Genomic DNA, 23,235 nt, shown 5'->3' with positions numbered 1-23,235 from the left:
ATTCTCTCTTTGTCTTTTGCCCTTGGCATTTTAATTATGATGTGTCTTAGTGTGGTCCTCTTTGGATTCTTCTTGATTGGGGTTCTCTGAGCTTCCTGGACTTGTAAGTCTATTTCTTTCACCAGGTGGGGGAAGTTTTCTGTCATTATTTCTTCAAATAGGTTTTCAATATCTTGCCCTCTGTCTCTTCTTCTGGCACCCCCATAATTTGTATGTTGGTACACTTGAAGTTGTCCCAGAGGCTCCTTATACTTAATATTTTTGGATTCTTATTTCTTTTTGCTTTTCCAGTTGGGTCTTTTTTGCTTCCTCAAATTTCAAATCTCTGACTTGATCCTTGGGATCCTCTAGTCTGTGGAATCTCTGTATATTATTCTTTATTTCAGTCATTGTGTGCTTAATTTCTGATTGGTCCTTTTCCTTTTTTTTTTTTTTTTTTTTTTTTTTTTTTTTTTTTTTTTTTTTTTTTTGCATTCTCACTAAGATCCTTGAAGATTTCAGGGAGTTCCTCGGAGGTTTCTAGAAGACTCTTGAGTAACCATATAACCATGGTTTTGAACTCTATATCCAGTATTTTGCTTTCTTCCATTTGTTTTATTTGTGACATGTTTCTTTGTCTCTGCATTTTGGCTGCTTTCATGTGTTTGTTTCTATGTATTGGTTAGCTGCTAAGTCTCCTTGAGTTTATAGAGTGGCCTTATGTAATAGGTGTCCTATAGGGCCCAGTGGCTCAGCTTCCCCAATCACCTGAGGTGGGCACTGTTGGTGCATCCCTTTGTGGGCTGTTTGCACAGTCTTGTTGTAGTTAAGCCTTGATTGCTATTGGTATTACTGGGAGAAATTGACCTCCAGCCAATTGGCTGTGAGAACCAGTTGTGTCTACAATGGAAGAGCTGCTGTGCAGGAGACCTCCTTGTGGAGCAGAACTTGCTTCAGAGGGGCTTTGGTACTCACTGAGTCTACCCCTTGACTGTGTCACTTATGGATGTAGAGTTGTAATCCAGTATGTTCTCACTGTGACCACTGGGTATATCAGCTCATGGATCTCCAAGGAAGTGCAAAGTCAGCCACTGCCTGGGACCACCCAGCAGGAGCTACAGAGAGATCTGCAGATTCCTCCTCTTTGTATGGGGTTTGGAACTGCCCAGACGAGGCCCAGCTATGAAGCAAGGCAGGCTGGTGCTGGTTCAGCATTGGGCCTTCTTTTGATATCTTTAGAGCTCCCTGATCCAGCTGGTACTTGTTTTAGGTTCAGAAAAGACAGGCCATTCATATGCAAAAGCTACTGTACACAGCTTGGGTGGGGTTTTAAATTGGGTATAGAGAGGTGTCCAGGAATCTCCAGGGTGGAGCAAACAGCAATGGCTGCCAGTCAGCCCTGCACCGGGGAGGTTCCAGCACAGGAACAATGATCGTTTCAAGCACCTTCATCTGAAAGAAAGCGACCCTCACATCCCTGCCACAATGCTAGACAGTCCATTTTCTCCCATATGTGGCTGGGTCACCCAGAGTCTCGCCCAGAACTGGAGTTCAGAGCAAGCAGGAGCTTGTATCTCTCTCCCGATTAAAAGAGCAGTGCACCTGAGTGCCAGCCCATTCCACACCTCTCACCTCCTACCAGACTCAATGAGCTTTCTTCTTTACCTCTCTGGTTTAGTACTTCCACTCAGCCAGCTTTCCTGTGGTTCTGGATGATAGTTGTTCTTTTAGTTGTAATTTTGATGTGGTTGCAAGACACAGCAACTACGGGTGTTTACCTATGCTGCCATTTTGGTTCTTTCCCTTTCTTTCTTTCTTTCTTTCTTTCTTTTTTTAATATATATATGTAAAAAAAAATTTTTTTTTCAGAGAGGAAGGGAGAAGGATAGTTAGAAAGATCAATGAACTGCCTCCTGCTCACCGCCCCCCCCTCCACTGGGGATGTGACTAAAACCAAGGTACATGCCCTTGACCGGAATCGAACCTGGGACCCTTCAGTTCAAAGGCCAGTGCTCTATCCACTGAGTCACACTGGTTAGGGCTCTCCTTTGCTTTCTTATTTGAAGTTGTAATGACTTCAACTTTCTGCAATGCAGAATCCATTTATATAATATTGAAAGTAGAAAGGAAAATACAAGTTATCTCTTCTAATGTGTACTTCCTCTCTAGGATGCTCAACAAACTGAGACATCTTCATTAAGATAATTTAGCATTGAAAAGAAATTCTAAGTTTCTGAAAAAGTGTTAGAGTTGCCATTTACTATACTAATCCTAAATCCTTTAAAAAAAAATATGATCATTTAGAGAAAATTGTGTCAATGGAAAATACTACATTCTAGATTAACCCTACTTGTCTTTTCTTTCTCCCTTTCTCTCTCTCCCTCTCTCTCTCTCTCTCTCTCTCTCTCTCTCTCTCTCTCTCTCGGAATTAACATGTCAAAAGGTGCCTTTTAAAAATATTTTTCTTGGGGTATTGGGGACTTAAAATTTTTACTTGAAATAAATCAACAGATTTATTTGGTGTTAATTATAAAAGGAGCAATACATTGTTTAGAACAATCAGTAATACTTTTCGTCCAAAATAATAGTAAGCAGAGCTGTATTTCTAACCCCAAAGAACAGTAAAAATTCCTCAGAGTGGAAGAAACAAAGATGGAGGCAAAGGTAGACACCTAACTGCAGCCTCACACAACAATTTCAAAAAATACAGCTAAAATACAAAATGGACATTATCCAAAACTACAGGAAAGTTGACTGACTGGAAATTCTACAACTAGAAGGAAAGAGAAAACCAAAAAGAAAATCAAAGGAGCTGTAAAAGCCTAAGGTACGGAGACATGGTGTGCGAGTGGGGAGAGGATGGAGCCAGAGAGGAGGGGAGGCTGAGTGCCTGGCTGGCGTTCCCTAGCAGAAAGGAGATAAAAGCTCCGGACTGTTGAACCCCAGTTACAACAGCACTGAACCCCAGTTCTGGGCAAGACCCTGGGGACCCAGGCTCATACAGAGGGAATCTAGGCTGTAAGGCAGAGCAGCAAGAGGTAGTCCCGGAGGCACGCATATTGTAAGGCGGAGCAGCAAGAGGTAATCCGGGAGGCGCGCATATTGTGTGCAGAGGATGGGCTGATGACTCTGCTGCTGGATTGCCCTAGCAGGAAGGAGACAAAAGCTCCAGACTGTGCTGAGCCCTAGATCCAACTGCACTGAACCCCAGTTCTAGGCCAGACCCTGGGGACCCAGGCTCATACAGAGAGAATCTGGGCTGTAAGGCGGAAACTCGGGAGCAGCGAAAGGCAGTCCCGGAGGTGCGCACATTGCGCGCAGAGGATGGACTGTTGACTGTGCCACTGGATTGCCCTACCAGGAAGGAGACAAAAGCTCCACACTGCACTGAACCCCACTTCCAACTGCACTGAACCCCAGTTCCAGGCTCATTGGGGGAGAGCCTAGACTGTTTGGTAGCGGGCGAAACTCGAGGGCACCTTTCTCTCAGAGGTGCTTGCAGCGAGTACCAAAGGACACAGGAACACTGACACTCAGGAACCTCATAGAGCTGGGCTGATGGGAAGCTAAGGCTGTAGGCTCCACCCTGAAACTCCGCCCCATCCAAGCTGAACTCAGAGACTTTTAAGGCTACCAACTCAGGAAAGCTGCGAAAATGCCAAGACAAGGAAATAGATCACAAGCGAAGCAAAAGTAGCCACTAGCAGGCTCAGGGTGAGGCCGAGTCTCTGCACCTGTCAAGCACCTGAGACAATCCAGACTCTGGCCTGATCCCACCAGCTGATGCAGGTCCCCTAAGGTGTGTTCTAGAAAGAGCATGGGGAACTGGCATAGGCAGATGGCAAGAGGGGACGTGACTGTGGACCCCCCAGGGAGGCTGTCCTGATGGCTGAGGAGCCTGGATCACGGCTATTCTGAACATCCCCTAATGTGTCACCGACCTGGCTTCACACATCAAGGACATTCACAGAGTGGCTTTGGGGTGCAAAGCTCTCTGCCAGGTTCCTCCAGGACACAGAACACACCTTTACCCAAGACATTACCCCTAAATATCAGCTCAGACTAATTTCCTCATTCAACAGCCATCCAGAGGGCGGGTCCACAGCCACTCAGCTGACTGGGATGAGCAGCGCTCCTGCAGCTGGCCGATCCTTGCAGGCCACAACCCCATCAGTGCACAAATCCATGCACTGGGTCTCTAGTATATTATGAAAAGCAGGAAAAGTGGAGCAATACACTGAAATAAATTGGAGAAGATATTAATTTTAAGAAAAAAAACAGGAATCAAGTCTTAAAGAACAAATGAGATTCCTATGAAATTGAAAGAACTTTTTGAAAAGCAGGATTAAAGGGAGATATACTCAGATGGTAAGAAACAGTGATGTAAAATCACATAAAAGCTATGATGACCTTAACTTAATAAAATCTTAAAAGTCACTAAAAATAAATGTCCACTAGTTTGAACTTAAATTTAAGTCCTTAACCATTTTGTCTGAATTATAATTTATGATTGTATATTAGTACTTCACATCTTGGAATTTGTCAGTTTATAGCTTTATAAGGCACAACGTTTTTTAGGTATGATTGCAAATATTTTTTAAATCTAAACCATACAATACATGATTATATCACATTTTTCAATGTTGACTTTTAAATGTCAGAATAAATGTAATACCAATGTAAACCACAGGGTGGGAGTGAAAGGCAAGAACTTGTGTTAAACTTAAATACATAAAATTGCTCTATCTTTAAAATGCTTGTTAAATGCTAAGGAGCTGATGCTTCGTTTCTTCCTCTAATACAGCTGCATTCCCCAGCAAAGAATATATAATAAATACAGACATTGATTTAAGTGGAAAAGAAGTACACACACACACACACACACACATTTTTTTCTGCCTAAACTTTCTGGTCCTTTCAGGTGCTACTAGTGATCAGAGTAGCAATTTTGATCAATAGCTAGATCTGAGAAAATTTCTTGAATTACCAGTATTGGAAATAATTGAGCAGAAATACTTTGTCTTCATCCTATTTTTTTTTACCTTTGTTTTCCTTTTCCCCTTATTTTCATTTAAAGGAGAAGGGGCGAATCTATTATATATCTATAAGCTACCTAAACTTACTTTTCAATGAGGAATTTAAATTTTTCATTGTGTTTTTTGTTAACCCATTCTTATTTGAGTTTAGAAGCAATTTAAAGTGTTAATTATTTTGTATCTCTAAGGAAAGAAGACAAGAGGTTTCTTCTACTAGAAAAGAAACTTCACCAAGGAATTTTGACAATCCTTTATTCCATGAAAGGTAGTGCTATATCTTTTTTTTTTTTTTTGCCAACTCTAAAAATTATAAATATTGAAATATATTTTTACTTACATATTTTGTAAATATTAGCAGTTGTAAGAAAATAGCAGTCTCTTAGTATAGAAGTACAAGAGACTAATCTAGGTCTCCTGAATGTGAAAATAACCTAAATAAGTTAGATAAGTTATAGTAGAGGTGAATCTAAATTTGATTTTTCTAAAGCAATATTTTATTTTAAGAATTTCTAGACCAACTATATGGCCACATTGTTTTATTCAATGGCCATTAATATGAACTTTATCAAAGTAAGGATTATTTAATTTGCTTCTACTTAAGAAGCTTACAGAGAACAAAAGTCAATGCATTAATATTTCTAATGTGTGAATAAGACAGCCAGCATAAGTGTGATTTATGAATAAGTACATTTGTTAGTCTGCCCTATCTTTATGTATTAGAACTTGTCATTTTTCACTTACTTTGTGCCTGGCTCTCCAAACATTAGAATTGTTTTGGGGATATTTTCTAGGAATTGAAAACATTTTTTTAACTTTAACTTTTCAGTAATTATTTTATGATACATAAATATGTGCTATATAACTTTAATTATGATTAAAGAATATTTGAAGAAATATCCTTAAATTTTTAAATATTGATTTATTTTTAGGAGTTATATAGAGAAGACTTTCTGGGATCTGAAAGAAGAATTTCATAGAATATGCATGCTAGCAAAAGCTCAAAAAGACCACTTAAGCAAACTTAATGTCCCAGCCACTGCAGCTGGTAAGGTTTGACTTAATATAATATTAATATTATTGATAATATTAATTTTATTGGTTGAAATTTCTTTTTTGTTATGAAAATATTTTAAGTGCTCTTTATGTTTTATAATGTATAATTTTATGTAATTTCTTGACTTTTTCCCTCTATTTTGTGATACATATAGTAGATTACATTGAATGACACAATTACTAATCATCTTTTTTTTTTTTAATATATTTTATTGATTTTCCACAGAGAGGAAAGGAAAGGGATAGATAGCTAGAAACATCGATGAGAGAGAATCATCGATCAGCTGCCTCCTGCACATCCCCCACTGGGGATGTGCCCGCAACCAATATACATGCCCTTGACCAGAATCGAACCCAGGACCTTTCAGTCCGCAGACCGACACTCTACCACTGAGCCAAACTGGTTTCGGCTACTAATCATCTTAATGAGAAGTTTCACCTTGGAAAAAGTACAAAATAAATATATGAGCTGAGTTACATTATAACATCAGCTTTGTTGTTAACTTCTGTCTGAAAGTTAATTGAACACTATAGTTAGATGCTTGTAATTTGGTTTGAGAAGTAAACATTACACATTTTATGAGGCCAGTTTCGTTGGAGGCACAAAGTACAAACTTAGTATTAAAAATAACTTAAAAGGAACATCTGTTTTTCACATGTTGCAGTGTGTGTTTTTTTAAGCTCCACCCTTTCCTAAAACCTCAGATTGGCTTCCTGGTGTTTGCATCAGTAGTTCGTATGAATAGCAAAATTCTGGGGATTGAACCTGGCTACCAAGCACTTATGTAAACAAAAGGAAGGTAAACTGATCAGTTGTGATAAATTCTTCTTTACCCTTGTGATTTGAGACATTCTGTATGCAATTCCGAAGAGATGTGATTTACAGTTTTCACTCTGAAAGATGTTGCAGCAGTGCTAATACCCCTTTAATTAAAGATCACTTTCCATTTCTTTTAGCTCTTATATCTGTGCTATTTAAAAGTCATTCTGTAGTGTAAATTCATTTTTTGCTTACGGTACTACTGCCATTTTGTTTTCAAAAAAAGGACACCATGTTGTGTAGGAAAAACAAAACAGTCTTTGTAGATAGACATAATATATTGCTTCTCCTCCTTTTTCTTACCTTCCGAAGTAATTTTTCCATCTTAATTTTTGTCATGTTTGTTAGAGATTGATTAATCTGTGCCAACTAAAAACACTACTTATGAAGTGAAATGATTATTTTTACTTAAAATATACTAGCTATAGCCCTAACCGAATTGGTTCAGTGGATAGAACGTCAGCCTGCAGACTGAAGGGTCATCCCAGGTTCAATTCTGGTCAAGGGCATGTACCTTGGTTGTGGGCTCATCCCCAGTAGGAGGTGTGCAGGAAGCAGCTGATCGATGTTTCTCTCTCATCAATATCCCTCTTCCTTCATCTCTGTAAAAAATTCAATAAAAATATTTTATATTATTTTTTAATTTTATTGATTAAGGTATTATATATATATATATGTGTCCTTATTCCCCTCATTACCCGTCACCTCCCATTCATGCCCCTACCCCCTTGTTGTCTGTATCCATTGATTAAGCTTATATGCATGCATATAAGTCCTTTGGTTGGTCTCTCCCCCTTACCCTCACCTTCCCTGAGGTTTGACGTTCTGATTGTCAAAAAATATATAAAATATATTTTATAGAGAAATAGTACCTGGAATTCATAAACATGCTTTTTTGAACATTAACATCTTATCAAAACATTGAAATGGTGATATATTCATTGGCCTTACCACATTATCAATGGCTTAATGTTTTGACCATTTTTAAATTGCACAGGTCTAAATCTAGTATGTATCTGTCAACTAGAACACTGAGTGTTTAACTTCAATTTCTTCCCCATTAAAGCTGCTTCCTAACATTACTCTTATGCTTTATATTAACTATCACAAATAATAAACATAACATTATTCTTGAAATGTTTTAAACACGTTGTGCCACAGATTCCACTGAAGTTTTGCTGGGTCCAAACAGAAACCAAAATATCAAATATTAGGCTGTTGACATTATTAGATCAAAAGGGGAAAGAAAAAAAAGAAATGTTTTGGGAAAAGATGTCTAGGCATGTTTTTCAAGGATAAAACACTAATTTGAAAAAACATAAAAGAAGTATTTCAAATGTGATTTGCATAATAGATCTGAAAAAAGTACATTTAATGTTATTGTTTCTGTGTTTCTTTTGTTAACATTTGATTTTTACTTTTAAATAAACATATAATTCGTGAAAATTGCTGTTAGTAGACTTGTTTGTTTCCTTTTCATTACTTTCGTTTTCCTTTTGACTCACATATGGCAATAGCCTTGAGAAGGAATAAAATAAAATGTACATTTAAGCAAATGTAGCTTCAAAAAAAAACACTATTTGATGGAAAGGAGGGTTCTATTTCAGTGGGGATTGGAGCAAAAGAATAATTGGATTAGAGGGTCACAACCATTGGATTTTTTATTTTGGCGATATACAAGTCAAACTATAAAATAGTCTCAGTGGACAGCCTATACTTTTAAATTTTAAAAATGTAAAAATATTTCTTATTTTTATTTTTTTCCCCTTGCAATAATAAGTTTTCTTGAACTAAACAAAATAGAAAAGCAATTTGCTCACCTGATCATGTTTCTCAGTACACTGTTAGTGCTTTAGTGTACCTTATTTGAGTTTTAAGTTTTCTAAACTTGGATTTCTAGCAGCCTTAAAAGTCTTATATTTTTTTAATTGATTTCAGAGAGAAAAAAAAGAGGGAGGAAGAGTTAGGGACATCAGTGATGAGAGAGAATCAATTTTATTGTTTGCCCGTTTAATGATCAGCTGCCTCCTGCACACCTACACTGGGGATCGAGCCCAAAACCTGAGCATGTGCCCTGGCCAAGAATGGAACTGTGACCTCCTCATTCATAGGTTAACACTCAACCACTGAAGCCATGCAAGCTAGGCTAATTTTTTTTTTTTTTTTTTTTTTTAGAAAGTAACTTTCATTGCTTGAACAGATTAATTCAGAAGATATTTTTTTAATGTGACTGATCTATGCCAGGTAGCTATGCTGAAAGAAATACTGCTTTAATACAGCTGTTTGGGTTTTTCATGTTTTGTTCACAGGGAGGGTAGGAAAAGAAATTCACAGCACATTTCTGTCATTTTGTTGACTCCTCTGTGTATAGAAACTGGCGTGTTCAACTTAGCATAATGGTCCAGAGCACAGGCTGTAGAATTAGGTTGCCTGGGTCCCGGTGCCACATCTAGCACTCATCCGTTAGCCAAGTACCTTGGAATTACCTCTCCATGCATGACTCCTTTCCTCGTTGGTAAAGTGGGGATAAAATAGTATCTACTACATGATTATTTTTAATATTAAATGAATTTGTGTACTATATACAATTATTATAATAAGGCATAGCACATAGAAACACTATTAATATTGGCATTATCAGCAACAGCAAACACTTCTTGTTATAGTCATTTTGATAAGTGTTCCTTCCTTCTAAGGTGATACAGAATTTGGGTAACTCAACTGTTGGTTTTCCTTATTATTTGCAATTAGCAAGTATAATCTGCAAATGAAGTACTGTTTCCTAGAATTTTTTGCCATTCTTAAACGTACTACTTGGAAAATGACAACTTGAGAGTTAATGGACTTTAAGAACCTCAGCAGACAAAGAAATCTTGCTAAACATTTAAGCTTGATCTCAATTTACCACTGCTAGTTCAGATTTTCTAGTAAATGTAGATTCTTATACCTAGTTCAGTGGGGAAGAGAATACAGATTCATTCAGAATGCATTTATTGACAGCATACTATGCGCCAGACACTGGGCAAGGTACTGGGGATAGTAGAAAACAAAACATAGTTTAAAATCTTAAGAAACCTACAGAGTGTTTACTCCGTAGAGCACCTGAGTCATGCCTAAACCAGTCTTGGGAAGCCAGAAGAGCCACCAAGATAAATTAATATTTAAGCCAAGGAATGAAGAGCAAATAAGAGTTAGACAAAGAGTAGTGGTATGGGACACCAGATATTCTGCACAACATGTGCAAAATCCACAAAAGAAGAAAGCATATCTATTTTGGAGCACTCTATCAAAGTTCATCATAGCCAGAGTAAGATGTGAGACAGGTATAGTGAATATGAGAGAATGGAGAGGTGACTAGGGGCTGTGGGTCATGGAAAGCCATGGAAAGGTTTTATTGGGAAGGTAACAGGACCAGATGTGCACTTTAGAAACATTAAGGCGGTAGGGAGTGGGGGTATGTAGAGAATGAATTAAATATGAGGTAAATTTAGAGGCAAGGAAGCAGTTCAAAGACTACTATAATCTAACAAGAGAAGGTGATTTGTATTTTTTTTAAATGTAGAAGGTATATAACAGAGGGACCAACAGTTGGATGATTGGAATGTCATTTGGTATGAGACAGCAAAGACCCAAGAGGAAGGGAAGGAACTGACATTTGTTAAGTATCTATGAACCTGGACAGATACTGTGCAAGGTTCTTTGTACAGCTGTCTGTTTAAATTGGCATCCAAAATCGGTCAATTTTCCATTTGTGAATGTACAACTTCATTGATATTTACCTTGTTAAAGTGATAATGGTTTTTAATTTTTATTGTTTGCTCCGTTTAATGAAAATACTAGTATGTTATCAACTTCCAGCCTCACTGCCTCTTGAAGTAACATTGTAGAGCATAATGGAGCCTTTTCTAATGTCTCCGCGTCACCAACATGCAGAGCGCTTGATCACTGTTTTATTGTTTTGGGTTGTTTGTTTTTTCATTGAAAAATGTAGCCCCTGCTGGCCCTAAACAAGACTAGTGTTTTCTGAGTTCTTATATCTGCTTTTTAGTTTTTCTTGTCTCCTCTCCTGCCTTCAGCTCTTGTTGACAAGTATATCTGCCTTCAGCAACTCATGTGCATACCTTTTAATATGCTGCTTCTAACAAGCTATGAGTCAGGGCAGTGGTCAGCAAACTGCAGCTCTCAAGCCACATGCAACTCTTTGGCCCTTTGAGTTTTTAGCAAAGGCCAGTTTAGTAGGAGTACCCTAATTAAGTTAATAACAATGCATCTACCTATATAGTTTAAGTTTTAAAAATTTGGCTCTCAAAAGAAATTTCAATTGTTATACTATTGATATTTGGCTCTGTTGACTAATGAGTTTGCTGACCACTGAGCTAGGGAAATATCATCAAGCTTGTTAGAATAAATCTAATATGAGAATAAGAGCAAAATTCATATATCTATAGCACTTGAAGCTCTAATTCTGACTCCTGAGAAGCTCCATTTACTTACTTTTTAGCTTTGCCTAAGCCCTAGAGAGCTGAAATTGTTGGACAAGTGACTTCTGGGTAAAATGAGCTACAGAGGACCTGGTATCTATCTACCTGTTATCTACCGAGGCCTTTGTTTTAAATTTATAAGATGAAATTTTATATATTCATATATAATTTTCTGCACATGCATTCCAAAATTTCAGCCTTCTGTTACCTCTACTCTCTTCTTTCTCCCAATCCCTACCTTCTCCACCACTCTCTCACATGGATTATTGAAAGTAGACAGTGGCTAAATAGATTGGTGAGATACTGTCACACAGTGATATTAGGGGAAAATGACCTAATTCATATAAATTTTTAATCTGTAATAAATGTGTGTGTGTGTGTGTGTGTGTGTGTGTGTGTGTTGTGTGTGTTGTGTGTAATCTTGTAAGGATTTTCCCTTTTAACAAGGTATTTGTCTAATAAGCAAGCTCGCAGTTGCAGCTTCTCTTCCTGACAAAATGTTTAAATGTATACATTACAAGAAACGTTTTTTGGTTGGTGTGTGCTTTTTTTTTAAGTGTAGAAGAGTAGAACTGTGAACAAGATGCAAAGCTTATAGCAAAAGACCTGGGGGGAAAAAACAAAGCAGTTAAACTGCAGCTAATAAGCACGTTCCAGTTCACCCACCAGAGAATGCTAATATTTCTGTGTAAAACGGTAGCAAATGTAAAAAATTACAGTTGTCTTCAGTTCCTATAAAAACCAATAGAAAAAAATAATGCTTATCTGTCCAAGGTTAATTGAATTCAGATTTTTAAGAATGATTGGAATATGACTGTTTTCCTTATGTGTTCTTTTCTCTGCAGAAACACAGTGCTCGGTGCCTATACAGTGTACGGATAAAGCAGATAAACAAGAAGCGCTGTTTGAGCCTCAGGCTAACGATGATATAAATAGAAGTGCATCCTGCATCACATCTGTCACACCAAGAGGACTGGCCCAAGATGAAGAAGACACCTCCTTTGAATCACTTTCTAAATTCAATGTCAAATTTCCACCTATGGACAGTGACTCTGCTTTCTTGCATAGCACTCCAGAAAGACCCAACATCCTTGGTCCTGCCGCGTCTGAGGTTGTGTGCCAGGATAAATTCAATATCGATATCAGAGACAACCCAGGAAACTTTGCTAAAACAGAAGAAACTTTATTTGAAATTCAGAGAGTTGACCCCATAGCTTCAGCTATACAAAACCTTAAAACAACTGACAATACAGAATCCTCAAATCTTGTAAACACTTGTATCAGGACCACTCTGGATAGAGCTCCGTGTTTGCCACCTGGAGACCATAATACATTGTATGTAAATACATTACCACTTGAGGACCTGTCTCATACATCTTTTCCTTCACTTGATTCCCCGGGAAAAGCTATCCGAGGACCACAGCAGGTAACTGTTTTGCATTAACAAGTATATTATGTGTGGACACACATTTTGCCAAACAGGCACAGATATGCATCTCTTTCAGATTATCGGACATCCTTTTAAACTAATGACTAACCAATCTAAGCTCCCAATAAAATTCAAGCTCTATAATAAATGGCATGAAATTATAAAAGATGAATATGGGAAAGCTCTATTTTAAAGTACCTTAAAACTTAAGGTACATTTTAAAATATACGTAAGCCTTATCCATATCAAGCATGTGTCACTTTCTGAGTCCTTTACAGAGCTCCGTCACTCAGCATCAGTGTTATAATAGGATTCTTTTCTAAATTTCATACTGTGAAACAAATGGCATTTCTCTATGGAACAGTTTGTGTAGATCATAGTCATCTTTACAAGGATCTGTAATGTTTCATAAGTAAATAATTGCATTCTATATTCCCATTTAGCAAAATAAGTAATCTGTCTTTTAACTAATGATCCTATTATATTCTCATTTATGCAATGCATAGATTTATATAGTTCAGTTTTGGTTTTGGTTTCTAATCTGGCACTGAACATGCAGCCTAACATATTTTTAATAGTTTCTGTATATATATTATTTTAATTAAATACTTTAATGTTCCTAATATTTGAGGACTTCTTAATGTCCCCCCCCAATCCATTCCTACCATCTTTTTTATTCAGTAATAATTTAATTTAGGGATAACTTTTTAGTTTAAAAAAAAAGTTATTAATGCCTGAAGGCTAGTGAAAATATATAATTGTTAAAATAAACAGACACTCATGAAAATACAGATTGGTGTAAATGTCTATATAACTTACAGACATTTGTTTGATTTCTCTTTCTCTTAAACAACTTGATGAATACCCTTTGGCTTTGTAAGTATTCTGATAGATTATAGACTTTTAAATCAGCATACAAAGGATGCCGTAGCCAAGCTGTGGTATATTTCAGTAGTGAGGAAAACTAGGCATCTATGACAATAAACTTTAATTATAAACTCACTCATGTTCTACTTTGTACCTTATTTCATATCATAGTCTTAGTGATAAGTTACTTCTAAATGAAGCAAATTAAGCAATTTCATTTATTGCAAGTAGAATTCCTGTGGAGCTGTGAAATGCATCAGTTCTAATGCTTGTTACTTTTTTCTCCATTATATTTCTTGCTTGTTCTTTTACTAGTTAGCCTGTGCATTCATGTTTCAGTAGATGGCACCCTGCATTGTGCATTTGCTTTCTATGATAGAGCAGGGAAACAGCTGGTATGTGATTACAACTTGATGGAAAAGGATTCAGCTTTAAAAATGCAGGAGAATTGGTGTTGAGCTGTCACAAGACACAGTGCATAAGGTTAGATAATTGATATTTTGGCAGGAAAGGCAAAATTAGTTTGTTTTAAAGGTCATGGTACAGTTTAGGATTGAAAAACTATTTCTTAAGGTGGATTTCTAAAAATATTTTTCTATTTTTTTGTATTAATAAAGCTAGTATCATAAATACAAAATTCTTGAGTTGAAATAACAGAGGAGCAAAATTGTGGTTACATCTTTCAAATTTTTACTTTTTATCAATCATTATAACACTTTTTTTAATACGTTCAGCTGTCATTACAAAATCTAAAATATATCTTGCTTATTTTTGCTCTGTGTGACTTTCTTTTCTTCCGACTTTTGCTGAGTCAGTCATTGGGACCCCATCGGAATTTTATGAGATCAAACCTTAATTAATAGCTGCTAACAAAGAAAGATAAATACGGACTTTGAAGATAAATTGCAGTAGAAGATTGGCTCACCAAATTGAGAAGCTAAATTGCTTCTGACTCTGTTTTTTAGTATTTTATAGATCTTAGTAATTATTATTTTAGCATGCCTTTTATTATTTATATCTAAATCAATTTCCCATTAGGGTGGTAGGTAGTAATCAATTGTACTTTTTGTTTAAACTGCAAGCAGTAAAATTTAAATCTAGCTAACTAGACATTTGCTTATATACTCAAAATTATTACTGCTTCTTTATCATGAAAAAGGGTTTTTTTAATTATTTCAAAATGTATGTTTCAGATATTACTGTTTTATGTAATAAAATTACCACTTCTCACAAAAGGAATTGAGTCAGTGTTATTATTAGCCCTCCATGTTATCTAAATGTTTCAACTAGTGATACATATACCGTTTTTGTAAATGATTGGCTAACTAGAATGAAAGAGATTGAGGGAATGAAAACTAACACTGTATTAGATGTTGAACTAGGCTATTACTTTAAAAACATATTCTTAATAGGAGCACAAAGGTGTCTCTTTAAATTGACTTTTTGAGGTGATTTTCCTCAAACTATCAGAATTTAGGTATGTCAAGGTAATTCATCTATGCAAGGTAAGAAAGCAAGTTTAAAAAATAATTTGGCTTACAACACTTTAGGAAAATAAGATAGTTCAATCAACAAGTATTTATTGCGTACCTCTTATGGAGCTAAAAGGCTTTTCCTTGCCCTTCTGGGATTTTTTTTTTTACAAATAAATTCAGTTATATAAGGGTGTTTATGTGCTGCTTATAATTTTATTGAATTATAATTTTCTATAAGTCTTTAATTAGGTAACTATTAACAGGTTTTTACTTTATTCAGCCACTAAAAGTAATAAAGAAGGCCAGACTATGCACTACATAACAGGAGCAAAATAAGAAAGAATAAATCAGGTGTTAGATTTTGTTGAATGATTAAATGTTTGTGTGTGTTTTCTTTTTTTTTTTTTTTTACTTTATTTTTTTCCCTAGAGAAGAAGGGAATGGGAGAGAAACACCAGTGATGAGAAACATTGATTGGCTGCCTCCTGCATGCTTCCCCACCAGGGATCCACCCCCCCACAACCCAGTTATGTGCCTTTGACTGGAATCGAACCTGGGACCCTTCAGTCAGCAGGCTGACGCTCTATCCACTGAGCCAAACCAGCTAGGGCTAAATGTTTGTGATTTTAAAAAAACAAATAATCAATGGAATTTGTTTAGTAGTTTCAAAGAAAAAAACTTCAAAAATGAAAAAAAATTGCATATAAGTTATTCATTATGTATTTGTTTATAGGTGGTGAAATTTGAATCTTTCTTCATCACAATGCATGTATATATACATATTATGTCTAGTGGACCATGTATTATTATTAATTAATTAGGCCCTATAATTTAAGGTTTCTATTGTAAAATAGAAAAGGTAGAATTTAATTTTTAAAGTCTCAGTTGTTAACTGTTGTTCTATAACTACTGCCTTTGTGGTACTGGTATTAAAATATGTTGGTCTTAAAGTTGGAAGATTTTAAAATACATGAAAATAAAGTACATGAAAGTGTATTTTAAGTGATTTTTTAATCACAGTTTAGTTGTACCCCTTTAAATTGAGTCATGTCTCATGCTAACTCCATGGAAAGGTAATTTGCTTTCATATTAGGGAATTCATATATATGCACATACCCATTCCAACTATTTGAATTTGAAACTCAATGAAAATTGATTTTAAATACAAATAACAGGAAATGTCTTTCTTTGTTTCCTGCAGCCTGTTTGGAAACCCTTTCCTAAACAAGACAGTGATTTCTCATCGGTACTAAGTCGCACAGGCTCAGAACTGCATATACCTCCAGTATGTGAATTCTGTCACGAAGTTCTCCCGCCATCCATTACTTCCATGGGGGATTTCCTCCGGCATCTTAATTCACACTTTAAGGAGGAGACTTAAGACGCCTTTGAAAACAGACTTATCACTGTTCTATGTGATGATTCGGGGTTTGTAATACTGTAGATACTTGATTGCAAAGTTAGTTCAAGATCATTTATTGAAAAATCACAGATATTTGAATTTTTTCTAAACTTATATTGTAACCCTCCTTTATTGTCTTTTAAAAGATCAAATTGCAGTTGATTGTGTTCATGTTTACAGTGTTTGTTACCATAATTCAAAATTATGTATGTGACTTTCAGAATTGTATGACCATAATTTATGTATGCTTCAACTATCTAAGCTTATTGCTTGGAATCCTAGTTATATCTATTGAATTTGGTGATGTCAAATGTTTCATTTGTTTTCATTAAAAATTTTAAATTATTTATGCTCTATGTGATGTTCTTTTTTAATAAACCTATAATAGAGAATAGCAGACAACATGAGCATCTAAATACAAAATCTAAGACATTTATTGCCCAGTGATAAAATCACTAGTAAAACTATTTAAACACTTTAGATTTCTTAAAATAACATATTTGGTTTTAATTTTTTCTGTGTAGCTACATGATGAAATGAATTTATTTAAAGAGTTACTTATATAGTGATCATTAATGTGTTCTTTGTTCCTGAGTGACAAAATGTAAAGGATAAAACACATTTTTGGGAAGTTTATAAAATGCATGTTTTATTCCCAGTAACTTGTTAGAAGAGTGATACCAGATCAGGTAATATTTTATTATAACCAGTAGCTCACTTTGAATTTTTAAATTACTTTTCAAACTAACTAAAGGAACCTGTATTTAATGGGAGCAAATCTAAAACTATCCATATTTACTTATATTAGTAATATTCACATTCTTGTTGATAGATTTGTTACTCATTGTTAGCAGCCTGGTTGATGGCCACCGGAAGACATTTGAGAAGATACCAGTTCAGAAGGCTGCAGAATGTTTAAAATGATGCTCCCCCTTCTTTTCCTTCCCTGTAATTCTTTTAGGTTTCTCTTCCCTCCCTCCCCACCCCCAATATTTTAAAATGGTTGAGGCACGACTTACATTTTATGAAGTAAACATTGATTTGCAACTCTCAAAACAGAAAGTTAAGCCTTCTTCGGAACATGTGTTTGGAAAAGCTGGAGGGCTTAGGGTGAGGGAATTGGAGCAGGCCCCTGTGCCACAGTGAAGAGCCTTCACTTGAGGAAGGAGGAGAGCAGTGCCTCAACTGCTCAGGGTGCCAAGCACATCACACTGACATCTTCCTCACCAAGGTGGCACGGTGGTTATTAGGTATTCACTGTGAAGGTGTCTGAGGCATGTACATCTTTCTTTCATTGCCACTGGGTCTGAATGGAAATGCCTAGACAATTATCCCAGCCTCCCCCTCTCCCCCAACCTCCACCCCCACCCCAGCCTCCCCTCTCACTTCTCCCACCCCCCCCACACACACACACCATTAAAAATAAAAACACTCCAGTGAGTACCAGCCAGAATATACCACTGTACCTATCGCGAAAGGGGATTCTTTTTCTCTCTGCTTTTCCAGGAGAGGAAAAGCCCCTCTCGCACAGTTGACACCTAGACGACTGACAACGCCAAGAAAGTACAGCCCGGAAAGTGACTCCCATGACAGTGTACTGTTGACCCCTCTTCACTCCTTTCCCACACGCACCGCGTGTGCAGTAAGAGCTGTGGGGGAACCTTTGTTTTCTTTTGAGTCCCGGGACTACCAACTTCCCAGGGACAAAGCCCCCTTGGGCCCCGCGGGGGGCAGCCCGGGCCCTCCCCGCGCTGCAGGGGCGGCGCTGGCCGCCGCGCCCGGCGGAGAGTGGGCCCCGCCGGCCTCTCCCTCTGTCTCTGACTGCTGCTGAGTCGTGCAGGGGCTGCGTCCTGACATCTGCTCGGCGTGGCCGGGTAGGAACAGCTCCCAGGTAAAAAAGCTGCACCCGCGAAACGCTGAGTCTGAAAAGAACACCCCCGCCGAGGCGGCAGTTGTGAGCGGGACGCCTGAGCAGTGGGAGGTGATGTCCCCGGGAGGCCCCCGGCGCCGCTTCCCGGGAGGCTGCGGCGGCTGCCAGCGGGGACATCTGCTTTCTCACACCCGCCCGGCTCCCGCCCCGCCGCCCGGTGCGTGGTTATTTCACCGACACGGGGCGGGGGGAGGGGGGAGGAGGGAAGGGAGAGAAGCACGAGGAGGTAGAAAGGGGATGGGTAGGTGGCCGGGAGCTCAGGAGATGTTCTTCCCACTCCCCACGTCCCCTCCTTTTTCCTTTCACATCTTTTAACCTTCAAGGTAAAGCCTTTATAAATGGGAACCCGGAGCGTGTCCGCCGGCTCCGAGGCCCGCCTTCTGCCCGCGGGGCTCGCGGGTGCGGGGCCTGGCCCTTCTCTCCCTCCCTCTCTGCACCCTCCCGGGGGTCGGGCCGGCCCGGAGCGCCCAGCCCGCGGCGCCCGCCCTCCCTCCCTCCCTCCCTCCCGGCTGCTGGCGCGACAGCTGCCCGCGGCCGCGGTAATGAGCCTGTCAGTGCTCGTTAGAGGGAGCGGGGAGCGCGCTCCTGACAGCAGATTCCGAGGCTCCCGGCCTGCTCCTCTCTCCCAGATCTTTAAGGCTTTCCTGGAGGTCTCCCCGGCTCCCCGCTCCCGTCCCTCCCTTCCCGGAGACAGCTCAAGGGGAAGACAGAATGCTCTGCGCGTGGAGCCGGCGTCTCCCGCAAAACCGCAGGCCCGCCTCCCACTCCCGCACGTGCCTCCGATTGCATGTGTCTCCACGCGGGCGGGGGACTCGGCGGGGGCCTGGTCCAAATAGGAGCCAGATTGCATTTAAAATGAATAATAATAATAATAATAATAATAATAACAACAACAACAACAATAATAATAAATACACGGAGCAGGAACGGGGCGGGGGGATGGAGGGAAGCAGAAGTCGGGGAAGAAAAGGGAAAAGCAGCAGGCTGATTACGAGGTGTCAAAACTGCCAGGAGCAAGAAGGTGATAGCAATCAGGGGTGAGAAGAGTGCGGCATTCGTGCGGGGCAACTAATTATCCGTCTCATTTGAGAAGAGCAGCATTTGAGGCGGCAGCGTTCGCCTGCTGAACGGTGACAGATTGGCGCGGAGGAGAGGGGAGGTGTTAAAACAATGGAGCCGGGCGCGCGAGCGCTGCTGCATGCTAATCAGCCCTCCCTCCGCCCGCCCGCCCGCCCGCCTGCCGCGCGCCCTCCTCCCGCTCCCTCCTCCCTCCTCCGCCCCCTCCTCCCGCCGCGGCTCCCTCCTCCCCGCGGCCCGCGCCGCCGCCGCCCGCTCCCCGCTCCCCGCTTTCCCGCGCGCCCTGCCCGCCGCTGGCGAGGGGGACCCGCCGCGGCCCCCGCGGCCCTCGAGGCCCAGCGCCCCGTGCGCCCCCTTCCCGCCCCCGGGGGCGCCGATCGCAGGCCCGGGCCGAGGAGGCCACCCGTGCCCGGGCGCCTGGGACCGGGGGCGGGGGCCGTGGTGCCACGTCTCGGAGAAGAGCACGGGAACCCACTCGCTTTCTGCCGGTGGATTGCACGCGCTGAGCAGCGAACAGGAACCTAAGCGAATGCAGGAAGGGCCAGGGGCCCAGGGGCCCAGGGGCGGGCAGGGCGGGAGAGTAGGGGCCAGAACAACAAAGAAGGCCCCTGGACAGAAGGCAGATCCCGAATCTGGCCCCAGAGCGGTGGCCGCTGCATAAGCCTCCTGCCCGCCCGGGAGCAGCGGCCAGCAGAGTCGCCCTTGTTCCCAGATCTCCCGCAGACCCCAAAACCTCCCACCACCCCCTCCGCTTTCCCCGCGCAGGTCAGAACTATACTAACATAGGATGTAGTGGGCCCAGAAGGAAGACAGATAGGCCTGTGCTCCCAAGGCTGAGCCTCCTGGCCCAAGACTAGGCTAAGGAGCTTCTAGACCTCTCGGTGAAGCACCATTAAACTGCCCTGGTTGAGCTAAAGCCCTTAAGAAGCCGGCCACCCGCCCTCTAACTCCGTGTCTTGGAGGCCTGAGGGGGTCAGGATTGCTGACTCTGGGCTCTGGCCTGAGAGAAATTGGGTCAAAACATCAAGGATTGTGGCTGCCCCTGGACCGAGAATCCCTCAGAACCTGAGGCCCAGGACCTGTGGTTTTGGATAAAATTTCCTCCTGCTTTTTGAGTTTAAAAGCTTCTACTTAAAAATACACTTTTATTCTTACCTTCTTACTATTACAGACCTAACATAAACTACCCTTAAAGATTTAAAAACATTGAAACATTGCCATTCTGATGGTCTAAGTAGGTTAAAGGAAACACAGCTGCAGAGAACTGGTAGGACTTAGACTAAATGAGAATGCAATTCCTTCTAATGGGTTCCCTGTTATTTAGCTAAGCAGGTGCCTAAATTAACATAAACTTCCATCCCCCAAGCCATAGATGGAAAAGGAAAGCAGCTGGAAAATAATCCATGCTGTACAATTTTTTTTCCTGTAGACCTTTACCATTGCACAACTTCACACACACGATTGTTCCTCTAAATCAATTTAAAATGTGAAGATTTGATAAAACTGTCATGCATATTGATACTATTCTCCCTACCCTTCAGTTTGTAATGTTTCACAATAAAAGTACAACACAAAAAAGTAAAATATCACTTGAAAAGATTTGTGGGTTTTTTTATATCACCATGATTGACCTAGTTATATGAATGCTACACAAGCACACAGCAAGTATTTCTCCTTTTAGAATATGCCTCAGCACACCAATACAATAGCTGAATGTAAAATTATTAGGATCAACTAAAATAATACAGAATGTTTAACAGTTTTTAAATTCTTAAAGACTTAAAAGACTTAAATTAAGCATTGTGTGTAAATAAATGTTAATTCTTTGTGGTTTCCATTCTGGAAAACCACCCAGCAGGCCTCTCTGTCCTTAGTGACTCACCGTTTTCTCAGCGCTGGAGTAGGGTCTGGCATTTGAAAAACTCCCTGGCATCTGAAATCTGTTAATATAGCAACCTATATAACAGAGGGAAAAATTACCTTTACATATTTATTAATGTAAACTTGGAGACTCAGATGCACCATCAGCATCAAAATTAAGCAATGTGTTTACTATTCTAATCAGCCTTTCTTTCACTAACCAATTCTGTACAAGCAAAGTATCTCTCTGAAGCAATGAACCTATTGAGCTCAAATAAATGTAAGTCAATGCCATGCTACATGACGTATTTCTAATCGCTAATCAAATTTGTTACCTTCCAACAATTTGGTTGGTATGGGTTTAGTGTAATTTCTCCTCAGTCTTTAGACTTCACAAATTTGCAAGATTGTTTTAATGGTGCATTTACAGTTAAGTTCTTATTTGCACGTAAGGACAAAAAGGTGAAGTGAAATTTGGTCCCGGTGGAAACCTGTTAGGTTCCCTGAACATATGGCTCATTGGGCTGTTACTTCCTTTTTGAGATCATTTTCCAAGATTTTTTAATATATACATCAATTTGACAGCAGTTATAAAGAAAATATATTGGCTTTGAAGCTGCCTCCACCTGGGGCATATCTCTCAATAACAAACCATGTAGTCAGGTGTCCCCCTGAATGTACAGGTTTCCAGTCTCCAAGAACAAGGCATAATCTGAAACCAGTCAGAACTGACAGTTGATTTTCTATATCTTTGAAATTAGGTGGTTCTTTGGATCCTTAGACTGCCACAATGATTTGATTAATACAGTTTAGGGCTGATTGCTTAAATCTCTTTTCGGAAAGCTATGCATTTGAAATCCACAGTATTACAATGATTTCTCTCAGTAGATACAAGTGGTATAAGTCTCATTTCTTGAACTGAGTGTGTGGTGCCAGCTTAAGACTTAAGGGGGAAATCACAGCACATTGAAAAAGATGTAAATGTTCAATTGGCTAAAAAAAAGGGGGGGGGAGGGGACCGTGATAAAACATGTGCCTATTTCCATTAAGATTAATTTACTATTCAAAACAAGTTTTTCCTAATAAGCTCTATTGTTTCTTTCTGTTTTGTAAAATTTAATATGTGTGAGACAAAAACCAGATTCAGAATGTGAATGAAGTCTGTTTAGCGAAAGCTTGTTGGAGCTTACAGATCAAGGAGGACCTGTGGAAATTAAAAGACACTTCACCTTATAACACGGATAGGAAATCAGGAAGCAAATTTTCCTATGTCAGTTCTAGAAGCAGTTCAAACTAGATTACTAACCTCCTCCAGCCTCAGAGGTCCTCATGGATGAATGTGTAGACTTAACATACAGAAAACACTAGAATATTCAAAACTGGTATATTTACTAAAAAACTTCAGCTTTTGCTCTATTTCAGTCCTCTTCTTTCTGAGCTCTCAATCCCCAAATAGGACTGAAGTATAAATGCTCAAACATGTACCTCCAAAGCATGGAATCAAGCCTCATCATAACGTCCAAACCACAATGTTCACTTTGTAATAGTCCAAATTCTAAACCAAAGGTTATATAAAGGAAGAAGGGGGGAAAAATAAGCCAGTATGAACTGGAAGTGAGCCTATGCATTTTCCAAACTATTAAACAGGAACTAAACCATTTTCTACACCAAATAGTTCACTGGGGTCAAGACTTGGGCCTTTGTCCTGTCTGGACAGGGTTGTTTGTCTTGAGGTCACTTTTCCAGAGTATTTGCACCTGATTGTTCAACCTTATATGTTGAACTGGTCTCCCTCATTTGAATATCCCCTTGGAATCTGGAATTCC

At 39.5% G+C, this 23,235-nt stretch overlaps 1 protein-coding gene across 8 annotated transcripts in view; it reads left to right on the top strand.

The window, feature by feature from the left end:
* TANK (TRAF family member associated NFKB activator) overlaps positions 1-16,889 on the top strand; it is a 77,609-nt gene extending 60,720 nt beyond the window's left edge. For all 8 annotated transcript variants that reach the window (XM_036421088.2, XM_036421095.2, XM_036421086.2 and 5 more), the window contains 4 exons: positions 5,204-5,280; positions 5,945-6,060; positions 12,215-12,795; positions 16,342-16,889. In XM_036421088.2, coding sequence (XP_036276981.1) covers positions 5,204-5,280; positions 5,945-6,060; positions 12,215-12,795; positions 16,342-16,521 — 954 coding nt within the window. In that variant the 3' untranslated portion in view covers positions 16,522-16,889. The remainder of the gene's footprint in view (positions 1-5,203; positions 5,281-5,944; positions 6,061-12,214; positions 12,796-16,341) is intronic.
* The last annotated feature ends 6,346 nt before the right edge of the window (positions 16,890-23,235 follow it).

This window comes from Pipistrellus kuhlii, unplaced genomic scaffold (assembly GCF_014108245.1).
Source record: "Pipistrellus kuhlii isolate mPipKuh1 unplaced genomic scaffold, mPipKuh1.p scaffold_m20_p_7, whole genome shotgun sequence".
NCBI classification, from domain to species: Eukaryota; Metazoa; Chordata; class Mammalia; order Chiroptera; family Vespertilionidae; genus Pipistrellus; species Pipistrellus kuhlii.
This window is presented reverse-complemented; position numbering and strand designations above follow the sequence as displayed.